Genomic DNA, 21937 nt, shown 5'->3' with positions numbered 1-21937 from the left:
CTGGGCAGAGATGGCTCCCAGCCGCCCCGCACCTTTGCTCTGCCTGGGGGGCCTTGCACCTCCGCGCCTCCCATCCAGGGCCAGTGCCACCCCCCACCCACCCAGAGCCCCCTGCACTCTCTCCAGGCCGCCCCGGTCCTGGGGGTGGTGTGCGCAGTGTCTTGTCCTGGGAGGCCTGCCTGGCTGGGCAGGGTGGCTCCCAGGCACGGCCTCCCCACTCCCAGGACCGCACCTGTGACCCGTGCCACCTGTGCAGGCAGGCAGTGGGCTGGGGGGTGTTGGGGGGACCAGGCCGGCACCTGCGGCAGTTGGCTGAGCCCTGCTGTCGTCATGTGCCAGAGATGTGAAACCAACAGGGTCCCCACGGGGGTGTCGGTTGTGAGGGAGGAAGAGCCCAGGCAGGCCGCCCTCTTCTGCTGCCGGGTGCAGAAGGCCCTGGGACAGGGATCGCTCAGCAGCACGACCCACAGGGCGACCAGGAACGAGAGGCGAGCCCGCAGAGCAGCCCCCAGGCTGCCCGCCGCTCAGAGCTCCCTCCGGTCCTCCAGTGGACCCCAGGCCCAGAGTCAGGCCCTGCGCTTCCAGGCCCGTCCACCTCCAGCTCTGAGTCCCCGGGGCCTGCCCTGCCGCCTGTGGGACCCGCCTCCCACAGCTGGTCACAGGAAGGCCTCAGAAGCCAGAAGGCTCCCTTGGGACAGGGCCCGGTGAGGGCGGGAGCCCCAAAGCCCAAATTGCAGCACAGGGTCTCCTTGCCAGGTGCCCAGGAGGGCGGCAGGCATGCGGGGTGTGCCCGGCTGGGGAGCGCCCTGCGGCCTGCCTCTGCTCCCTTGCTCTCTCCCCGCCCTTGTCGAGGCGAGGCCCCGCTGACCCAGGTGGCAGGCAGCTCCGCGGCCAGCTGGGCAGAGGGCCGGGACCTCTAAAGAATGTTTTGAAACTTCCCCCTCGGTTACGCTTTAACGGATCTAGATCTGGCTGGCTTTGCCTTCACCGCCTCCCTCCCTGCCCAGTTTAGAAAGGAGCACCTGCAGGTGGGGTAGCGGGGGTCCTGGGTGGAGTGGGGCTCAGCGGGAAAAGGTGGTTCGCACCCCCGAGTGGCTAAAGGTGATGAGAATCGTGACGAGGGCGACCGTGGGCGGCTGCCGCCATGTGGATGACCCCCGAGGCCGGGCCACTCCCCAGGGACGTCCCAGCCGGGCGCCGGCAGCCTTGGGCCCGCACATTCTCTCTGGCGGTTGCCCTCTGCCCCTGCTTGCCCTCTGCCCCCAGCGCCGACTCATTTCCCTTTTCTGAATCGAGGGTCCACGTGACCTTGTGTTTGCTCAGCCGTGGGTGCTTCTCATGCACAGGGGCCATTTGCAGGATGCAGAAGGTTCTAGAAGGTTCACAGGAAGCACCCTGAAGAGCTGGGGGCTCAGACCCAAGGCTCGGGAGTGGACAGAGTGGGCTGGAGGCAGGTCTTCAGGCCTTTTGTGGCCGATTTTGCCACGACCTTCCGTGTTCCTAGCAAGCCCGTCCGCAGGTCCAGGATTCTGCGTCTGGCGTCCTAATCAGGCCTCCGGCAGCTGGCCGTGTCTGGGTCACCCCCTCCAGCCAGACCTCCAGCTGGCCTGTTCTGTGTCCCCAGCAGCTGTGGAGGACGTCCCTTTGCCCACCCAGTGGCGCTGCCCGCCAACTCAGGGCCAGGGCTGCGGGGGCCTCCAGGGCCCAGGGAGGAAGCACACAGCACCTGGCCCCCCAGCTCCAGAGGGCGTCCCATGCCAGCGCCTTAAACTCAGAGTGGGCTGGTTGCCTGAAAGCTGACGGGCCCTTCTTGACCTCCCGGGGCCACAAGGAGGAGGGGGTCAGCACCGTATTCTCGGTACCCTGCCAGCCTTCCAGAGCAGGTCAGTCTCATCTGGCTTTCCCCTGTTTCTAACTGGACTTCCCACCCAGAGAGCAAACAGAGCCAGGCTCCCGGGGCGCCGGCACAGTGCATCCCAGGGAGGGGCAGGTGCCGGGGACGCGGTCCCATCTGCGCGCAGGTGACCCTCCGCCGCTCTGACCACATAAAGGAATAAAACTTCCTTTTAAAGGCAACTTCGGGCTGTGGCTGTTCGTGGGAAGTTAAAAGCCTTGCTCCCCAGCCCCCGCCGCTCCCCTTGTGCACCAACCCGTGAGTGTGTGCTTGCCGAGGGCTCGCCCGCAGGGCCGTGCAGGTGGCCCTGGACGGGCGGCGGGGGCCACGGCAGGGCTGGGCTCATGAGTCCTCTGCTGGCTCCGTCCCGGTGGGCCCGGGTGGCCGGCTGGGCTGGTTTTGGTGGGCAGTTTGGACTGTGCCTCCCAGTAGGCCTGGTGGGATGTTTGCTCAGAGGGAGCTGTGTCCCCGAAGGCCTGAAGTGCCGGGCTGGGAAACAGGGAGCAAGAGGGTGGACCGGGGGTGTCATTCCCACGGTTGGAGCCGCGGAGGAGACAGGCCCTGAGCCCCCAGGGGTTGCATGTCACAAACTCAGACATTGAGCGGGTGCCTCCTGGGGACTCGCTGGCCTGGCAGAGCCCCCGCCCCGCCCCTGCCCCACCCCTCACAGTCTTTGGTTCTGTAAAGGAAACTAGCGTCTGGGACCACCAGGCCCCAGGTGAGTCTGCGACCTGCCCCGTGGGGTTCCGCCCCCTCCTGCCGCCTTAGCCTTTCTAGGGGCGAGGCCACCGAGACCTGCCGCATGCGCTGTGCTACTGTCGTCCTCACCATCTTGGCTTCTGAGTCATTCCAGGCACACTTTACGAACCAGGAAGGAGGGTGGGGGCGTGATGGCCCCTCCCTCGTCACTGAGGGTCACTGGGCAGTTTCCGAAGGGAGCAGCCCCCAGCCTCGGCCGAGGCACGGTCCAGCGGCCGGCTCCTGGAACTGCAGAACGGCAGGCTTTCCAGCATGGGACACTATTTCCCATTGGACTCGTATAGGAGATTCTAATATAAAAAGCAACTCGTCCAAGAGTGCTGCCTGGGAGCCCCACCCATGGCACCCCTCCGGGCACCCAGAGACCCAGTTTGAAATCCGTGGTCCAGTGCACACGGGGAAATTGAGGCATAGGGAAGGGCGGGTTTCCCCGAGTCAGGCCAGGGCCCAGAGCGGCACCCAGGTCTCTCCTCCGGGAGAGCTGGTCACCACATCAGACCACACACATCACTGAGGGCTGCAGAACACTTTGGACTGTAATTCCCAAACTCCAAACCGGGCGCCGCCCACAAACACGGCTCTGTCTGGGGACAGCAGGCCGGGCTCATTCACCCCAAAACCCCCGAGGGAGGGGCTTGAGCCTGGAAGCAGCTGTCTCCGCCAGTGGGATTGCCAGACGCTGCAGCCTCCTGGGGCAACAGCTCCTCAGCTGTGAGGGCAGCAGCGGGGACGGGGAGGGCCTCTGCAGGCCTGAGACACGGGGAAGGCTCCCCGACTCGCTCCCTGGACTGTGGAAAAGTACACTGATGTCCCAGGGGGAGCGGAGCCGGAGGAGGTGCCTGTGGAGGAGGGGCATGCTGGTGCCAGGCCTCTCCAACCCGCTGGCCGGTCGACAGCTCCTTGTTGGGGCTCCAGGAACTGGTGGGTCACCTTGCTGCTCACTGACCCGAGAAGGAGCTGGGTGTCAGGGACATGAGCCCATCTTCACCGAGGAAACTGAAGCTCGGGAGGCCGGGCGACGGGCCCCACGTGCCACCCCCCACCCCCCTCCCTGTCTGTGACCAGGTCCAGGACAGCAGCTTCTTCCCATCCCGAAACTTTCCCCCAGTGCCAGGGGTGCGGAGTCCACCCTGCCAGGAGGAGGGCGCTGGCCAGAGGGGGTAGGGGGCAGCCCCACCTCGCTGCTGGCTCAGCGGTCCTGCCCCGGAGATAACGGACACAGCTGTCGCACGCACTTACAGTTGCTGGTGCGGGTGCTGCCTGCCAGCGGGCAAGACCCTCAGGGCCTCTGAGGTCTCTCACCGCCGGGTGCAGGCGAGGGCTCCGGCCCTCCCAGGGGTGGTCCTGGCCTCACCCTGGACTGTCCTCCCGGAGTCGGCTCACAGCCTGAGCCTGGGTGGGGCCCACAGGCAGGGGACCCGCCCGTGTCCGCAGATGGAGTCCAAGCTTCCACTACCCTGGGCCCCATTGGCTGTTCTTTTCACGTGCCCGGCCGGCGGGGGTAGCCCCCGCCAGGTCCAGACAGGGGTCCAAGGGGGTTTGGGGAGCGAGGGTGAGACTCCAGTGTCCTGGGTCATCCGCCAGGTGAGAGGTCCTTCCCTCTGTTCTGAGAACTGCCCGTGCGGCTCCTGCCGGCCTCACCCTCCTGGACACCTGTCCAGTGGCCTCCCCAAGGTCTACAGCACTAACGCCTCGGGCTGCTTTGGGCAGGCCTCGGGGGCCCTGGGCTCGGAGCCCCGGCCCCGTGCCTTCCCCACAGCCTGAACCTATTCCCTTTGTGCGTCTCGCACCACCACCACCCCTCCCCACCCTGGGGAGAACCCTTGCCCCAGTTGGACAGGTGAGTCCAGGTGCAGGCAGGACCCCCAAGGCCCCACTGAGACTGCTTAAAGGCCTGTCCACTCTCCCGACCCCCCCCCAGTTGTGGCCCCCACCCTCAGGGGACGTCCCCGCCCTGTGCAAAGACATCGCAAGTCCCTAGTGGTGCTCCTCCCCCAGGCTGTCCCCCACTGGGCTCCCCTCCACCTGCACAAAGGGCACTGAGTCTCCTCTCTTTTTTGTTAAAAAAAATACCAATCCCCCCTCCCCAAACTTTGTCTCTTAGGGCGGTTCTAGATGTACAGAGCTACCGCAAAGGCAGTACAGACTGCCACGCGCTCCACACGTGTCCCCGACTCACGTCCTAGGTCAGTGTCCATCGGTCCCCATCAGTGGACTGCCGTGGACAGTCCTGCTGCCAAAGCCCACGCTGTGCTCGGGTTCTGCACTCTCCCCCGAGGTCCCAGGGCCCCGCCCAGGGTCCCACAGGCACCTGTGTCTCCTGGGCTCCTCCGGGCTCTGGCAGTTCCTGACTTCCTGGTTTGGTGACTGACAGTCGAGGGTGCTGGCCAGGAGCTTTGGGGACTTGTATAGACTTGGTCTGGCAACCTTCCCAGGCGGCCAGGGCTGCCTCACTGCTGCCCAGGCTCCTCCCAGGGCCTGCCTGCCCCAAGGTGGTCTGCTGAGCAGACCCAGCTTTCCTGGGGACCCTGCGGGGGCCCATGGTGCTGTGGGACCCTCCCTCTCTGCCGCGGCTGGGGTCCTCTTCCCCAGCCCGTCGCCCCCTTGGCCGGCTACCAGCTGTCAGCCTGCTGCCTTCCTGGGCCCTTGGCCCATGGAAACCGAGAGCCTGGGGCCTGGAGAGCAGCACCTCCCCAGCTGCGGCTGTTCAGCCTCTGCCCTGCGACAGCCATCCGGCCGCTCCCACCCCTGCTGCTTGAGGGACCCCCTGCATCATTTCCTGTGTCTGCCCGTTTCTCCCCGGAGTCACCAGACGTGAGCAGGTGGACATTTGAGAGGTGGCCGAGGGGCCCCATCCAACAGCCTCTCCTGGGCCTGACCGGGCCCTTCTCTCCCCAGACCCGAGTGCCAGGTGTGGACAGGGACGCTGCTTCTGGGGACATGCCTGCTATACTGCGCCCGCGTCAGCATGCCCGTCTGCGCCGCCGCCATGAGCCAGGACTTCGGCTGGAACAAGAAAGAGGCCGGTGTTGTGCTCAGCAGCTTCTTCTGGGGCTACTGCCTGACTCAGGTGGTGGGTGGCCACCTGGGGGACCGGTAATCCCTGCCCGTGTGGTGGCTCCTAGGAAGGGAATGGGGGGAGGCCCCGCCCACAGCAAGACGGGGGCTGGGAGACCCGAGGGCTGCGCAGGGGTGGGCTGGGGCCGGCGCTCAGCTTGTCTCGGGTGCTTGGTTCCCTGGGGAGCAACTGGCATCCAAGGAGGCAGCTCTGGGGCCCATGGGGACAGAGGGACCAGGCCGTACCCTGCACGCTCAGCCTCGGCCTCCTCTGCAGAGGGGATGTGGCTGCAGTGCCCACCCCAGAGGGCAGCTCCGAGTGATGGGCGGTGCCGGCCCCCTCCCCGGGTTCCTCCACGGTAGGGTCTCCTGGTCCGGCCTGCAGCCCAGCCACACAGCTCCCCGTCACTGCCCTCTCGTCCCCCGTGCAGGATCGGGGGTGAGAAGGTCATCCTGCTGTCGGCTTCCGCCTGGGGCTTCATCACCGCCGCCACGCCACTGCTCTCCCGCCTCAGCAGTGCCCACCTGGCCTTCATGACCTTCTCTCGCATCCTCACGGGCTTGCTCCAAGGTAGGGGGGCTGCGGGGGGCTGGACCTCGGGCCCACGCGCCGCAGAGCAAGGGGAGTGTGTGCACGCGTATGTACGTGCATGCGTGCCTGTGTGCACGGGCGCGTGTTCAGGTGGGTGCTCATGGGCGTGCATGTGTGTCCTCGTGTGTGCCCCTGCACGTGGTGTGCCTCTCTTCAGAGCGGGTGCGTCAGTGCTGCAGCGCCGCTGCTGCTGAGGTCATGGCTCTCCTCCCTGGCAGGCGGACAGCTCGGGCCGTCCCTGCTGGCGGGCTGCCGGCTCTTGGCTTCACTTCCCAGCACCGGGCTTTGTTTGTGCTTCGATGCCGTTGCGCCCAAGGCACTTTCCGTGTCTAGAGTCACTTCACAGTCTGGCTGGCACGTTTTAATGTCACGTGTCCTCCTCTGCCAAAACTTCCGCTCCAGGGATCCGGTGTCAGCCAGGTTGCCACGCGGCCCCATCGGCTCCACCAGCCGCATGGTAGGCACGTGCCCAGTTTCTGTGTGCTGCCAGTCGGAGGCCACACCCGCGCTGGCCGGGCCAGCAGGCTGAGGGGATGCCAGCTTTCCCAAGCCCCCCGCTCTCGTTCTTTGGGGATATTACACTTCTGGAGAGAGCCCCCCTCAAAGACCCCCAGTGGCCTGGGGGAGCTGGTGGCAGGGGCGCACACCCACCCTTCAGGGAGTGGGACGGCCTTCTGAGCTCCTGCCCTCCACCAGCATGGCATCTGACAGCATCCGTCCTCTGGACGTGACCCCTTCCTCACCACACCTCCCCACGTCCCAGAGCTCTGGTGGGGCGTGGGCCTCTAGCCCATACCCCCAAGACCCCAGATGTATATCCTGGAATGGGCCTCTGCCTGTTTCCTGATCAGCCCCACCGGGCCGGCCCACATGTGGTCCTGGTGGTCCAGGCAGTCCAGCGCCTGCGCTCCTTTGAATTCACCCCACGTGCTCCCCACATGGTGTGAGCAGGGGCCCGGGGCCCCAAAGGGAAGGCAGGAACCAAGTCCTGTCCCTATGTGCCCTGGCCTCTGAGCTTCCCCAGGTGCTTTTGGAGAAAAGCACAGTGTAACGGGCAAGAGCTGCTTTCGCCAATGCAGTTTTTTTTTAAACTAGATTTTAAAATAATTATAGCTTTACAGGAAGTTGCAGTGAAAGGTACAGGGAGGTCCCGAGCTCCCTCGCCCACCTCCCTGTGGTGGCATCTCACGTAGCTACAGGGCAGCATCACATCCAGGACCTGGCAGTGCAGTTCCACGGGGCTGTTCAGGTCTCACCGACGTACACGCACCGTGTGTGTCAGTGTGTGTGCGTGTGCACTTGTCACTTGTCACCTGTGTGTGTGCTTCTGCGTGGTGGTGCCAGGACTCCGGAGCCGTGTGGCTCTGGGAGCTGGCGTGACAGTGGAGGAGCGCCAGCTTGGGCCCAGAAGCCCCTCTGCAGCCGTCCTGGTGGCAGGACCTTGAGCGAACCCCCCGCTCCCCAAGCTGTCTCTTTAGCTGAGTGTTGGGAAAAGCCCAGCCCTGCTGATCCCTGGGGGTGACAGCGGGAGGAAGGAGACCCGGGCTTGAATAATCACCGAGGGCCCCGCGGAGCTTCCAGCCCCTGCCTCACCCCTCTGCCGGCCACCCCGGCAGGGCCCGCGGGCCAGCTCGGGACACGGCTCTGCGCGGGCCTCTGCCTTCTCTGCCGCCCCAGGGGTTTACTTCCCTGCGCTGACCAGCCTGCTGTCCCAGAAGGTGCGGGAGAGCGAGCGAGCCTTCACCTACAGCACCGTGGGGGCCGGCTCCCAGTTTGGGTAAGTCCCGGCCTTGGGGGGGCCGAGCGGGGGGGTCGGTGTGGGGAGGCGAAGGGCGTGCACCTGGCAGAGCGCCTCGGTGCGTCTGGTGGGGACGGGCCACGTGCACATCTGGGACAGGGTGACGCAGGTCTGGTGACTCTGTGCTCTGCGAGGCACTTGCCACCCCCATCTCCGTGCATGCTCTGTCCCTCTCGGGCCAGCAGCAGGTGACCAGAGCTCTGGGGCTCTGGCACGTGGGCTGGGGTGTTAAGTTCCCTTCCATCTGTGCTGACAGAACTGGATGGGGTGCCCGTCCCGATGGGGGAGGTGGCCTGCGTTCGCCCCAGAGGGTACCCGTCACGGTCCAGACATGAAAGGTCCAGACCTGTAAGGTCCAGACCTGTGCCCCTCCCCACTGCACCCCCCAGAGCGCCAGACCCTCCGTGGGGCGACCACACTGGGGCTGGAAGGACGTCTTGCTGTCCTATTGGGGCTTCACGACCCCCGGGCTCAGGGCCCTCACGTTACTGCTGCCGAGGTCCAGGCAGAATGCAGAGGGGTGAGGGGTACCTGCTGGGGGGCTGGGAGCGGCCCAGATAGAAACCCAGGGGGCCCAGTGACATGTGAAGTTCAGAGAAGCAATACACGGACAGGAGAGTTTCATTGTTTATCTGAAATCCCGTCTCACTGGGTGACCTGGGCCTTCCGGGGAGGGAGTGGGGTGCAGGGGAGGTACAGGGAGAGACCGTGCCCACCCCCTCCCCGCAGATGGGGAAATGGAGGCTCAGAGTGGAAGGCATCCCTCCACTGGCCTTGGGGGAAAGCCTTTCTCCTTTAACTGTCTCCTGGCCAAGCCTCAGCAGGTGGGGGGCAGCTGGGGGGTAGCCTCTGAACAGACAGGCCAGCCTGGGGGAGGGGTGGGCCTCGAGGGCATATTTGGGACAATGGCATTGGCAGGACCTGGGGAGGCAGCTGGGTTGGATGGTTGTTTTTGCATTTTGAAATCTTTTTGAAATTTCATCCTCTCTGATATGAGCAGCTGAAAACAGCGAGGAGGTTTTATGTTTCAGCGTGTTCTTGTCACCGCTGTCTTCTTGTTGCCCTTTTCATTTTAAAAAGATCCACACACAACTGTAGGCCAACTGGGAGGCCTAGTAAGGAGATACTAGGGCAACACAGGACCCGTGTGCCACGTCACGGCTGCCACGTCCACGCTGGCCCCCGTGGCACCGGGAGTCCCCGGAAAGCTTGCATCTGTCTTAAAAAAATGCACAACATGAGGTTAAGTTTGATTTGGGGCAAAATGAGGGCTGCAGCCCGGGAGACAGCATTTCAGAGAAACTGCTCCCAGGAGGTGAGGGGAGGAGCCAGGATATAGAGGAGTTTTGCAACAAAAGGGCAGGTAATGGTCAAAACATTATTGTTAATTAAAGAAAACCCGATCTCTCAAGTTTCGGAATTTAGTGCTTTTCTGTGTCTGGGAAGATGCAAGAGTCTGGGCTCACTGAAATCGTTCCTTTGATGTGCACCTCAGCTCTCTGGGGCCAGTGTCCTGTATTTTCACATCCTGAGTTTCCGCAGGGCTCACCGCAGGGAGTGGCTGCAGTCTGATGGCTGCTGGATGGCAGGTATTCTTTTCAGCCCTGAGTTTCCTCAGGGCTCACCGGCTCACTTGGAGGGCTGCAATCCTTGACGAATGTGACATCCTTTGTGTGTTGATACGGCAGGAAATATTCCATTTATAAACATTCCATTTATCACATCCCTAGCAAGCTGCCTGGGGACCAGCCTTCCGGGCAGCTGCCTCACAGGGGATAGAAATGCTCTTTTCTAGGGACTCAGGTCACCTGGGGTAGGGGTCTCGGAGATGTCTCCGCACCCCAGTGAAGCGAGGGTCCCAGCCACGCCCCTCCCTGTCGTTCCAGGACGCTGGTGACGGGGGCCGTAGGCTCCCTGCTCCTGGACTGGTACGGCTGGCCGAGCGTCTTCTATTTCTCGGGTGGGCTCACCCTGCTGTGGGTGTGTTACGTGTACAGGTGTCTGCTGGGTGAGAAAGGTACGTGCCGCTGCCCGGGAAGGGCGGGGGCCCTGGCGCCTTGTCCCCTCCAGCGAGCGGCCACCGAACCCCCAAGAGCAGGCCAGCTCGGGGGCCCCAGGATCCCCTAGGTAGAGCCTCACAGAAGACGCCCACTCCCTGAGTCTCAGCCGGCTACGGTCAAGTCTGGTGTGAGAGTCGCCGGGTGAGCGCAGACGTGCAGGGGGCTGCCCAGCCGGCAGAGGCATATTGCAGGGGTAGAGGTGGCTCCTGGTGATAGGAGTGGGGCCTGGAGGTTTGAGGACTCAGGGGACAGATGGCCAACACTACTGTCCACCCTCGAGGGCAGATGCTGCCGACCCCAGGCTCTGGCGGAGAGGACAGGTTGGCCCCCAGGCGCAGCCGGGGACCCACGAGCCGCCCCCAGCTTCTGGCCTGTGGGCGCGGAGCCGTCCACCCTCTTTGAATGGCTTTCACGTGGAGATGCCTTGCCCTTCAGATCTCATCCTGGCCTTGGGCGTCCTGGCGCAGGGCCTGCCGGTGTCCAGACACACCAAGGTGCCCTGGAGACAGCTCTTCCGAAAGCCTTCAGTCTGGTGAGCCGGGCTGCTGCGGGGATGGGGTTTGGGGCCCTGGGGACCTCGGCCACAGGGCGAGCGGCCCATGCGGGGGTGGGGGGGGCGGCTCCACTCTGGGCTCCGCGCCCTCAGGCCCCTGGCTGCCCTGGGTGTGGGGAGGGGGCTGGGGTGTGGACCCTGAGCCTGGCCCCCGCCCCCCCAGGGCGGCCATCATCTCCCAGCTCTCTGCGGCCTGCTCCTTCTTCATCCTCCTCTCCTGGCTGCCGACCTTCTTTAAGGAGACCTTCCCTAGCTCCAAGGTGGGTTGGCCGCCCGGCAGCTCACAGGGTTGGGGGGCGCCGCGAAGCACACGCAGAGGGGCCCTGGGTTCCTTCCGCCGAGCTCTGGTGGCTCTGCCGCCTCCTGGCTCAGCGGCCGCACCTGGGTGCACACAGGAGAGGCCCAGCTGCTGCCCCGGCTGCCTGCCCGTCTGCAGACAGTCCTTCCGGGGGGCGGGGGCACGCAGGGGCTGTGATGTGGGCACAGATGTCACCTGCTGGTCAGCCTGGCTGACTGCACCCCAGCCGCCCGGCTACCCTCCCAATTCTGGTGACCAGGGCCCCCTGGCTGCACACTCTGGGCAGGGTGCGGCCCCCCAGCTCTGCCCCGCGAGGTGTGGGGAGCCATGAGGGAGGTTCTGCCTGCAGGGGTGATAGCACTTGAGGGCCCAGCGCTCAGTCAAGGTCGGGGGTGAGTTAGGATCTCGGAGGCCCAGCCTGTGGGCAGAGAGCCTGGTGGGCAGTGGTGGGCGTGGATGACCGCCTGGGCTGTTCGTCCTTTCCCCGTGGTCGGGCACCTGCCCTGGCGGCCTCTGAGGCCCCTGTACCCTCCTTCCCTGCAGGGCTGGGTCTTCAACGTGGTGCCCTGGCTAGTGGCCATTCCTGCCAGTCTGTTCAGCGGGCTTCTCTCAGACCGTCTCATCAATCAGGGTGAGCCCTGGGGGAGGGGCCGGACAGGGAGCCATGCCTGGGCTTTGCCTCACTCTGGGGGGCAGAGAGGCACCCCCCCTGGGGTGCTCCTGTAGCGATGGGAAGAGGCCACGCCCCCGAGGACCAGGCCGTGAGAGTGGGACCCCTGGCCCTTAGAGCCAGCCAGGTGGGCCCGTGGAGCCCGGCTCCCGGCCCGACTCTGCTGATGACTGCCTCCAGCTTGTCACCCCCCAGCCTGTTTCCCCATGTGGGGACACTGGGACACAGTCACACTGCGACAGTGTAATTCCTCCACCTGGGGGCTGGACACAGCCCCCAAGGCTCCTCAGAGGAGGAAAGGGCACCTGGTGAGGTCAGAGGTCTCAGGCCTGAGACCCGAGTGCACATGGCCCGAGGATGACTGTCCCGCAGACACGCACGCTCCCCACGACCCTGCACTGCACGTCCTTAAATGTCAGTCTTGTCCTAGTTACAGAAGAACCACCCACTCATTGTGGAAAAATTAGAAAATTGGTAGAAACACAAAGAAAGCACCTTGTAACCATAGAGTGGCCTTCCTCAGGTGCGTCTGCCAGGCCTCGGCCTTGGGAACCCTCTAAGTGCACAGGCTCACGCACGTGTGCGCGTGGCTCACGGTGATGCAGAGGCCGCCCCACCTCCAGCCCGGCCCGGCCCTCCTCTCCCCGCTCCCTCCGCGCAGCCGTGAGGGTGGGACCCACTCTGGGTGCCGTCTGGGGTGGGACAGCACAGATGGGCCGACAGGATGTCTCCTGGTCTCCCCGCCTAGGTTACAGGACCATCACTGTGCGGAAGTTCATGCAGGTAGGAGGGTCGTGGGACGGCTCTCTCCCTCCGGACATCCCTGTTTTGTTCCTGGGGCCCCTGACCTAGAAGGGGACCGGTGTGGCACAGTGGCTGGAGGGCACTGTGGGTCAGGGCTTGGGACTGGCTTGGCTGACCTGAGGCACTTCCCTGAGTCCTGGTGCCCATTTGGGGGCCTGGGTCGGCTCACGTCGAATGGGCTACGACCAGCAGGTCCAGATCATTCGTGCAGCCTCGTCCCAGTGGCCTCCAGGCGGGCCCCAGCCCGGGAGGGGTGCCCACCGACCCTCGTTCAGTGTGGCCCAGGCAGCCCAGGAAGGGGCGAGACTCCCACCCCGTCCCCACTCGTCTCTCCTGCAGGCGATGGGCCTCGGCCTGTCCAGCGTTTTTGCCCTGTGTTTGGGCCACACCTCGAGCTTTTGTAAGTCTGTGGTCTTTGCATCAGCCTCCATCGGCCTCCAGACCTTCAACCACAGGTAAGGGCCAGGTTCCTCGTCCACCAGAGCCACCCACGCTGCCTTTGGGCTCCCGGGTCCTGGGCCCCTGGCTCGGGGCGCACATGGAGGGCGGGCGCATGGCAGGTCCCCACAAGTGAGCCACAAGGCGAAGGGCAGTCAGGGTATCAAGCCGGTGAGGACCTGGGCCTTTTGGGAAAACAAAACGGGTGCTTGGGGAGGGGCTGGCAGAGCAGATGAGGCTCCCCAAGCAGCATCTTTTGAACCAAAGGTGGGGAGCGAGCCCATCGGATCCCACGTGTTGTTCTGCGGGCCTCCCAGCCTGCGCAGCAGCTCAGTGTTTAGTCAGGAAAACTGCACTGACGTGTTTTGGGAATCGGCGCCTTGATGTCGTTTTCCAGATTATCGGGTGGCAAATGAGTGTGAGTCCGAGCAAACTCACCTCCCTGTCTGGTTTCATCCTGGGAGTGGGTCCCATGCGTAACTGCTGCGCTGGGGCTGAGCTCCTGGCATGGCCAGCCTCCGGGATCCAGGTGATCGGAGGACCGACCGCCGGCTTGGCGGGTGGCGGCCGCCCTGTGGTCACTCACCCGCGTCCTTTCCTTTTCCCGCAGCGGCATTTCCGTTAATATCCAGGACCTGGCCCCGTCCTGTGCCGGCTTTCGCTCACCCCCTCCCCGCTCCCAGGGCCCCCAGGTGGGTGGGCCGTGGGAGGGTCACAGTGGGCCTCCGCTGACTGGTCCTCGTTCTCTCTGTCCTGTTTCAGGTGTGGCCAACACAGCTGGGGCTTTGGCAGGTGAGAAGTGGGCTGGGGTCCCCTGCCTGCAGGTTTCAAACCCAGAGTTCCCCGGGGCGCCGCCCCACGCCTGTGTCCTCCCACCTGCTCCGCTGCTTCGGCCCTCAGGGTGGGGCGTGGCACCCCTCGGGGGGTCCCCACAGTGTCAGAGCAGTGGTGGGGGTGGGGGGGAGCCCAGACCCCAGAGCTGGCCGGGGGAGAGCACAGAGCCGTCTTCCACAGTGATCATGCTTCCGATGGCATGTAACCGTCCCCAGCCACGTGACCCGCAGATGTGAGTCAATCCCCGAGGTCCAGGGTCCCCAGAGGCCGAGTGCCTGGGTGACGGTGACGGGGCTCATGCCCTCCGGCCCCCCCGTCCTCAGCTCCTCTCAAAGCTGTCCTCAAAGGGGCGGGATGGCCCATCACCCCGTCTGCTTGTCCCCTCTCGAGGGTGCAGGAGTCGTGGGCGTGTGCCTGGGTGGCTACCTCATCGAGACCACGGGCTCCTGGACGTCTGTGTTCAACCTGGTGGCAGCCATCGGCAGCCTCGGGCTATGCACCTTCCTGGTGTTCGGGAAGGCCCAGCGGGTGGACCTGAGCCCCGCCCGTGAGGACCTCTAGCCGACCGACCCACTGTCCCCAGGACCCAGCGCCATCAGCCTCGGGGACAGCGTTCAGCTTAGAGGCCCCTTGCGCCTGGCCCGCAGTGTGAGCAGGAGGGTGCGGTCCGGTTCCCCCGCCCTCGGGGGTAGCAGCCTCCTTCCGGGTTGGTGGGACCTCATGGTGGGTGGATTAATGTCTTCGGTAGCAGCAGCTTCGTCACAGACACGGCCTGTTCCTCGTAGACCCGTACAAGCCACACGTGGTCAGCCCGCCCGGGACCGTGTCACTGCAGGGCAGGGCGCCCCGCTGGAGTCTCTCCCCAAAACCTGCCTGGCTCTGTTTCTCTGCTCTTGGGGCCGGATCATGCTCTGTGGTGGGCCGTCCTGTGCACCGCGGGGTGTTTAGCAGCATGCCTGGCCCCCACCCACTAGATGACCCCCCCCCCAGTCATGACAGCCAACCCTGTCTCCTGACATCACCAAGTATCCCCGGGAGACCCGCCCCCTGGCTGAGGACCACAGCTCTAGAAGAAGGCCAGGGAGGGCTGTGGTGTTTCCGCTTCTCTGGGCACCCAGGCTGAGGCCCCCCAGTTCGATGGGTGGGCAGAAGTGGGGGCTCGAGGCCCTTGTGCATCGTTGGGGACGCTGCCCCCGGCGTCCCCTCCCATGGATTCCCAGGCACTGGCGATGTGTCCTGCTCCCCTGGTGCCTGGGGAGGGCGCGTGGGCACCCGCTCCTGGCCAGGACACGCCCCGGAACCAGTGAACCCACCGGTCTGCGTTCTCTTTCTCCCTCCTTGTTTAGAGCAGAGGGGCCGGTCGTCTCGCGGATTAATAATAGATTTTGCAAGATGTATATGCAGAGAAAAGAAACCATGAGAATGTGGAAAAGCACACCAAAGCCTTATTTAAATGATGACTATTAAACTATTTAAGAAGAAGACCATAATGTTATTTAAGGCCCTTCTTATAAAAAGAATAAACGTGTGTTAAAGATTTATTTCACTAGTTCAAGGAAACCAGCAAAGTGTTTCAAACAGTCGAAGGAAAATGCCAAGAACAGACGTAATGATCCTCCAGGATGCTGACACACACGTGCAAATTTCCTAGCTCCCGCTCTGGACAGACCCCGCCTGTGCGTCTGTGTCGGAGCTGCTTGGTGTAGCTGTCAGCTGTGTAGATTCTAGAATCAGACAACTCCTAATTTCCCATGTAAGCAAAGATTTCCTCCCGCAGCCCCCCCACTTGTGATCAGAAAGAATCTGAAAGAAAGATTCGCAATTACAAAGTGAGTCTGGCCTCTGTAGGTTTGGCCTGACTGTTTACGGAGATGCAGCCAGAATGTTAATTTGCCATAAAGGCCACGCTGTTTGCTCGGCTGGGGATTTTCATGAGAAACCTCGGGTGGATTTCTAGGCTGTGCTGTCCCGAGCTGGGAGCCCTGCCCAGGAAACTCCCCGCGGCGGGGTGGTTTCCTCAGGACACAGGACACAGGTGTGTCCTCGTGCCCGTTTTTAAGGCAGCGCAGGGATGCTCTGCCTTCACCTTGTTGGGCAACTGTCATCGCCATCATCGTCATGACTTTCTCCTCCCAAACTGGAACTCTCCCCTCCCCCTCCCCCAGATCCTGGCGCCCACCATCTGCTTTCTGTCTCTATGAACTTGACCCTTCTAGGGACCTCAATGGAAACGTATCCTACAGCATCTGTCCTTTTGTGACTGACTCATTTCGCTAAGCGTGGTGTCCTCAGGGTTCGTCCGTGCTGTAGCGCGTGCTGGGATTTCCTTCCTTTGTAAGTCCGTGTAATACTTCATTGTATGGCTGGACCACGTGTTGTTCAGCTCTTCATCCATCGGTGGACACCGGGCCGCTTCCACCTCTCGGCCACCGTGAACTCGCTGCTGTGAGCATGGATGTGAGAGTAACACCTTTCTTTCTAACCCACAGCAAACTGTAAACTCTTGGAGAGCGTGAGAGAGACGGCCCTTCCCATGGGAACATAGCCGTCTGGGGTCTCAGTGCTCGAGCCCTGAAGGGATGCGGGACCCAGAAGGTGCTGGTGGGTCCTGCTCAGCAGGGGGTCCTAGGGCATACGTGTAAACTGGGATCCCCGGCCTCCTGGAATCCGAGTCTGGTCACGCTTCTGTCAGCGCCTGGCAGAATAGGGGAGGGAGAAGCCAGGATGTGGGGGCCCTGGGCCTGCTGTGCAGTAGCTGGGCCCAGCCTCCTCCCGTCACTGCCGTCCCTAGTGCTCAGTGTCACCTTGGAGCTGGGTGCGGCCCCTCAACCCTTCCCAATGCCAGTGTTGGGCCCTGGGTCGGGCTCCGAGGATTCCAGGTGAAAATGTTTGTTGGCGGGGAGGGCAGTGTTAGCACAGATGGGTGGGAGGATGGCCGGGCCCCGCTGTGTGTTATCTGGTGCAGCCAGGCTCAGACACGTCCCCAGCCCGGGTGGCCCTGGCAGGATCCCAGGGCCGACACCAACCCTGAGTGCAGTAGGGGGAGAGCCAGTCCGGAGTCTGTAGGGTCACCAAAGCCCAGACCCTCAACCTGCTGAGAGGAGGGGCTCTGGCCGCGCGGGGCCGTGACCGTGCACTTGTGCGCGGCGTGTGTGCAAAAGTGCATGCGTGTGTGCATGCCTGTGCCTGCCCGGCCCACAGCCAGGAGGCGCCTCGGGAGGGCCAGGCTGCTGTCATCCTGCAGCTGGCTGACAGAGGGCGCCGTCTGACAGGGCTTTTCCCCGGCCCCAGAGCAGCCGACCTGACTCTTCCCTAGGGCGCCAGGTGGGAGCCGAGGGGTCGAGCTGGCCACCCTGTGCCGTGCAGGCCGGTGCTCTTGCCCCTCAGCTCTGTAGGAAGGGACGGGTTGGAAGGACATTACAGGCGCAGGGAAGCTTGAGGCTGGACCCCGAGGCAGGAGGGGGCCCGAGGATCGGCAGGACCTGGGGGGTGCGCGTATGGGAGCGGGGACCCTCTCCCACCACCCCTCCCCCAGTCTCGGTCCCCACTGTGGGTCCCTCCCGCTGGCTGCTGGGTCTGCACACACGGGGTTACGGCGTCCACTTCTTCTTTCTTTTTATACATTTATTTATTTATTTATTTATGGCTGCGTTGGGTCTTTGTTGCTGTGCACGGGCTTTTCTCTAGTTGTACCGAGCCGGGGCTGCTCTTCGTTGCGGTGCACGGGCTTCTCATTGCAGTGGCTTCTCTCTCTCTCTTTTTTTTTTAAAAATTATTTATTTAATTAATTTATTTTTGGCTGCGTTGGTTCCTTCGTTGCTGCGTGCGAGCTTTCTCTAGTTGTGGTGAGTGGGGGCTACTCTTCGTTGCAGTGCGTGGGTTTCTCATTGTGGTGTCTTCTCTTGTTGCAGAGCATGGGCTCTAGGCTCCGGGGCTTCTGGAGTGTGGCTTGCGGGCTCTAGAGCGCAGGCTCAGTAGTTGTGGCGCACGGGCTTAGTTGCTCTGCGGCATGTGGGATCTTCCCGGACCAGGGCTCGAACCCGTGTCCCCTGCATTGGCAGGCGGATTCCCAACCACTGCGTCACCAGGGAAGGTCTGTGTCCTCTTCTAACAAGAAGACAGACAGCAGCAGGACTTCGTGGTTGGAGGTCCTGGGGGGGCCGTCCCCCGGTCCTCTCCCCAGGGCACAGGTGTCCTCAGGGGCAGGGCTGTCCCCCCCACCTGGGACTGCAGGAGTTTGGTGTCAGGACGGGCTGGGGTCCCTCTGGGGCCCAGGATGTGCCAGTCCGGGCTCCCCCCGATGTCCTGTCCCCAGAACCCACCAGCCCCACACAGGCCTCGCCAGGCTCCCTCCCCCATCTCCCGCTCTCAGGCGGGGTGTCCCCTCCTGGTCACCATAAGTGACACTTTTCTGTCATTTCTTTAAGACAGGATCTTTAATGGCCAGTTAATATCTGTAATTAGCATGTTAATTAGCCCCACCTCTCTGGGCTCCCCCCACCCCTATTTCTGGCTTTGTCCTTCAGCTGTAGGACAAGGCCCTGGGGGTCCCCACTTGCCCCTGGGGGACCCCTGCTTGCCTTTCCTGGGCGGGACGCGCAGGGGCCATCCTGGGCGTTTGGGGCGCCCCCGAGGCCGCGGGCCGTGTTCTCTCCAGTGTACGGTGGAGCCTGCCGTTCGTTCCGTCCGCTGGTTCCTGCAGAAGGAGCAGGGCTGCGCGTAGGAACACGCTTTTGATGGGCATTTGCTTTATCGTGTTTAATTGAACACCGTTGAAGCCGTGGCATGAATATTCAGCGAGGTGGCTGGAAGCCTCATCTGATTGCGGGACGCGCCCCAGCACGGCGCCTGTCAAAGGGGGAGCGAGGTAGGGAAGCTATTAATTGAAATAGCTTCATTAATTAGTAATTAACAGCAGAGAAATGACTGTGTAACACGTCGTATTTCAGTAGATGCCCTTCATGTGTTATGGGACCTGTAATTAAAGGATGGGGCATTTTAATTACAGGCAAGCTGGGCCCTTTGAACTTTGGAATACAAAAGACGCCCCCAGCTTTCAAGGAAGCTGGCGGGGAGGCTGGTGCAGGTGCAGGGACCGTGTGCCTGGCCGCCCCTCGCTCCTCGGGCGCGTGGGCTCTGGCTTCTCCTCCCTGCACCTGGAGGATGTGGCCCTATGGGTTCTCCTGGGGTCACAGGCCGGTGCAGGGGAGCGATGGGGCAGGAGGGAGGACCCAGAGGGTGATGCCCGCGCCGCCCTGCTGGCCGTGTCCTGCGAGGAGGGGCTGAGAGCAGTGCCCTGAGGCCAGACGGAAGACCCCCGGGCCAGCTGCGCCCGCCCGCCCCCCACTGGGCTCCCGTCTCTGCTCTGTCCTGATGGCCAGCAAGAAGTCCAGGGACAGTGCCCCTCGAGAGCACCCGCGTGGTGGGGAAGGATGCGCCTGGCGCCCTGAGTGCATGGTGGTCCCCTCCTCTCACGTGGACACACTGAGCCCAGCGGCAAGGCCCCCGAGCCCACCCGAAGCCGCGCTGCTCCTTATGGGCACTGCAGGGTGCCCTCCCTGCCACTCCTGCCTCCTGCCGGGTGTGAAGCAACAGCTGTGTCAGCTCCACGTCTCTTTCCAGCTCATGCTCTGTCTCTGTCTCCCTCTGTCTCTGTCTCTATCTCTGTCTCTCTTCATTGTCTCTGTCTCTATCTCTGTTTCTGTCTTTCTGTCTCTGTCTCTGTCTCTATCTCTGACCCCCTTCATTGTCTCTGTCTCTATCTCTGTTTCTGTCTCCCTCTGTCTCTGTCTCTATCTCTGTCCCTCTTCATTGTCTCTGTCTCTATCTCTGTTTCTGTCTCTGTCTCTGTCTCTATCTCTGTCTCTCTTCATTGTCTTTGTCTGTCTCTGCCTCTCTCTCCCCAGAGGGGTCCCGGGCCCCTCACCCTGGCCATCTGTTGACACGACTCTCCTAAGGTCCTGGAGACGACGAAGTCCAGCTGTCCCTCCAGCCTCTCTGGGCCTTACTCTGAGAGGCTCCTGCTTCAGCCTCGGAGCCACAGGGCTCCGCCCCCGCCCCCCAGCCCTGGCTCCCAGGCTCTCGCGGTCGCTAGTATCCTCCCACCTGGAGACTTTGGCCGGGCCTCTGCCTCCGCCTGGACCCCCTCCCCACTTCATCTAGTTCACGTGTGCAGCACTCATGAACACGCACACGGGTACACAGGCACACGCGTGAGCACACTCATGCTTACACGCACATGGTGCTGATGCGGGGCCCCTGCTAGCCGGGGGCTCCTCTGTGCTCCCCGCCTGTGTGCTCCTTGGCGAGGGTGCAGCCTGCACAGGGCACAGGAGGCCTGGCCTGGGGGTGCATGGCACACACTGTCCGCCTGCCAGGAGTGCCCGCCAGGAGGACCCGGGACTCCTGCGTCCCACACTGGGTGGCAGAAATCCTGGGCCTGTGGTCTCGGCATTGATCGGGCACTTGTGGTGCCCATATCAGGGGCTGGGGGAGGCAGGGAGCGGGGAGGACACCCACCCAGCCCCAGAAGCCAATCTAGCGTAGGATGCTGTGGCCGTTTCAAAACCTGGCCCCCAGACTCCTTCTTTGGAAAGATGGGGCCTGTGTCCCCCTGGGATCTGGGTGGGGCTGTGAGACCAGAATGGGACACTGGAGCTGGTGAGCCTATGCCCTGCTCTCCTGGGGCCGCCATGCTGTGAGGAAGCCCGATCGGAGCGCCTGGAGGAGCCCACCCCCGCCAAATGCCCGGCACAGACACAGGCAGAGAGCACACGATGACGGACAGAAAATCACCCAGATCTTGGGAAGATTAACTGAGCAGGATAGCAGCCAGGTAAGAGCTGGAGAGAAGATCCCACAGGACGGATGGGAGGCTTCAGGAGCAGGTGTGTTTGAGCTGGGTCTGGGGGAGGCGGTGGGAGGGAGGGCTGTTGCCTGGCGAGCACAGCCCCAGGGACAGTCCCGCTTGGCCAGGCAGTGGGGACCTGGCTCCAGTCAGTACCACCTTCGGAGGGTCACCGGCCACTCTGTGGCTGTCCAGTAGTTGGGAGAGAATTTGACCCCCTCCCAAAAGCGTGTCCTGCCTTTGGCCAGGCGGGCAGCGGACCTAGGAGCTGCTTTAGGGAAGAGCCGGAAGAGCGTCAGAGCCAAGGACAGACCTTGGGAGACAGCACTGAGCGTGCGGGGACCGCGACGTGAGATACAGCCTGTCCAGCTACTGCGTCAGCTTTCACCACCATCCTGCACGCCTGTGCGTGGTTCCTGCTCTCCCTCCCGCCTCTGGCTGGGAGAACCTTCAGCCGGCACTCAGGCTGGGGTTGGAGGGAGACCTGGGGGAGGGGAGGCCTGGCAGGGGGTGGGGCCGTGGAGACCCACTTGCTGCCTGCACTGCCCCCTCCCTGCCACACCTGATGGGACATTTTGCACCATTCGGCCCCTTCTCCTCCTGCCTTCTACTCTCATGCACGCCCGTTGACGAATTTTTACTAACAGAACCTGGCACCTCCGCACAGAGCAGCCAGCGCTTTCAGGATGGGTCCGGTGGGGTTGTCCTAGGACTACCAGGACCAAGCGCTCAGGAAGGGGGTTTGAACAACAGACACAGATCCTCTCACAGTCCTGGAGGCTGGAAGTCTGAGGTCGAGGTGTGGGCAGGCACTCCTCCTCTGTCCTGGACATGTAGACGGCCGTCTTCTTCCTGCATCCTCACGTGTGTGTCTGTGCCCTGATCTCCTCTTCTTATCAGGACGCGGTCAGACTGGTCCAGAGCCACCCTAAGGGCCTCAGTTTAACTTAATCACCCTTGTAAAGGCCCTATTTCCAAATACAGTCACATTCTGAGTTCCTGGGGGTTGGGACTTCAACATATGAATTTGGGGGGACATCATTCAGCTCATAACAGTGTGGCTCCCCCGTTTCCACGTACCCTGAACCGAGGGCCATAGGAGCCAGGAGAGGCTGCCGTGGAGACCTAGTGGGTGCTATGGGCCGCCCGGACCCCCCGTAAGGGTGCGGAGGGGGCTGCCAACAGCGCACGGTTGAGTCTCTTTCCCGGGGTTGACCCCCAGTGTGACTTGTCATCTTGCAGGGGATTAAGGCTCTGCTCTAGGCCTCAGTGGGGACGACCCTAAAGGTCATCAGGCTCCAGAGTTCTCCATGGGGGGGTGGAGGCTTCTGTT

The 21937-nt window shown here is 63.1% G+C and overlaps 1 protein-coding gene across 1 annotated transcript in view; it reads left to right on the top strand.

The window, feature by feature from the left end:
- Positions 1 to 15298, top strand: part of SLC17A9 (solute carrier family 17 member 9) — a 15722-nt gene extending 424 nt beyond the window's left edge. Inside the window, exons 2-13 of the mRNA XM_024750157.1 lie at positions 5552 to 5749; positions 6142 to 6281; positions 7980 to 8079; positions 9987 to 10117; positions 10596 to 10692; positions 10877 to 10973; positions 11555 to 11642; positions 12430 to 12464; positions 12825 to 12940; positions 13534 to 13583; positions 13680 to 13715; positions 14155 to 15298. Of these exons, the coding sequence (XP_024605925.1) occupies positions 5552 to 5749; positions 6142 to 6281; positions 7980 to 8079; positions 9987 to 10117; positions 10596 to 10692; positions 10877 to 10973; positions 11555 to 11642; positions 12430 to 12464; positions 12825 to 12940; positions 13534 to 13583; positions 13680 to 13715; positions 14155 to 14318 (1252 nt within the window). The 3' untranslated portion in view covers positions 14319 to 15298. The remainder of the gene's footprint in view (positions 1 to 5551; positions 5750 to 6141; positions 6282 to 7979; positions 8080 to 9986; positions 10118 to 10595; positions 10693 to 10876; positions 10974 to 11554; positions 11643 to 12429; positions 12465 to 12824; positions 12941 to 13533; positions 13584 to 13679; positions 13716 to 14154) is intronic.
- The last annotated feature ends 6639 nt before the right edge of the window (positions 15299 to 21937 follow it).

Source organism: Neophocaena asiaeorientalis, unplaced genomic scaffold (genome assembly GCF_003031525.2).
Source record: "Neophocaena asiaeorientalis asiaeorientalis breed wild unplaced genomic scaffold, Neophocaena_asiaeorientalis_V1.1 scaffold606, whole genome shotgun sequence".
NCBI classification, from domain to species: Eukaryota; Metazoa; Chordata; class Mammalia; order Artiodactyla; family Phocoenidae; genus Neophocaena; species Neophocaena asiaeorientalis.
The sequence above is the reverse complement of the archived record's forward strand: the minus strand, read 5'-3'. Positions and strand labels throughout refer to the sequence as shown.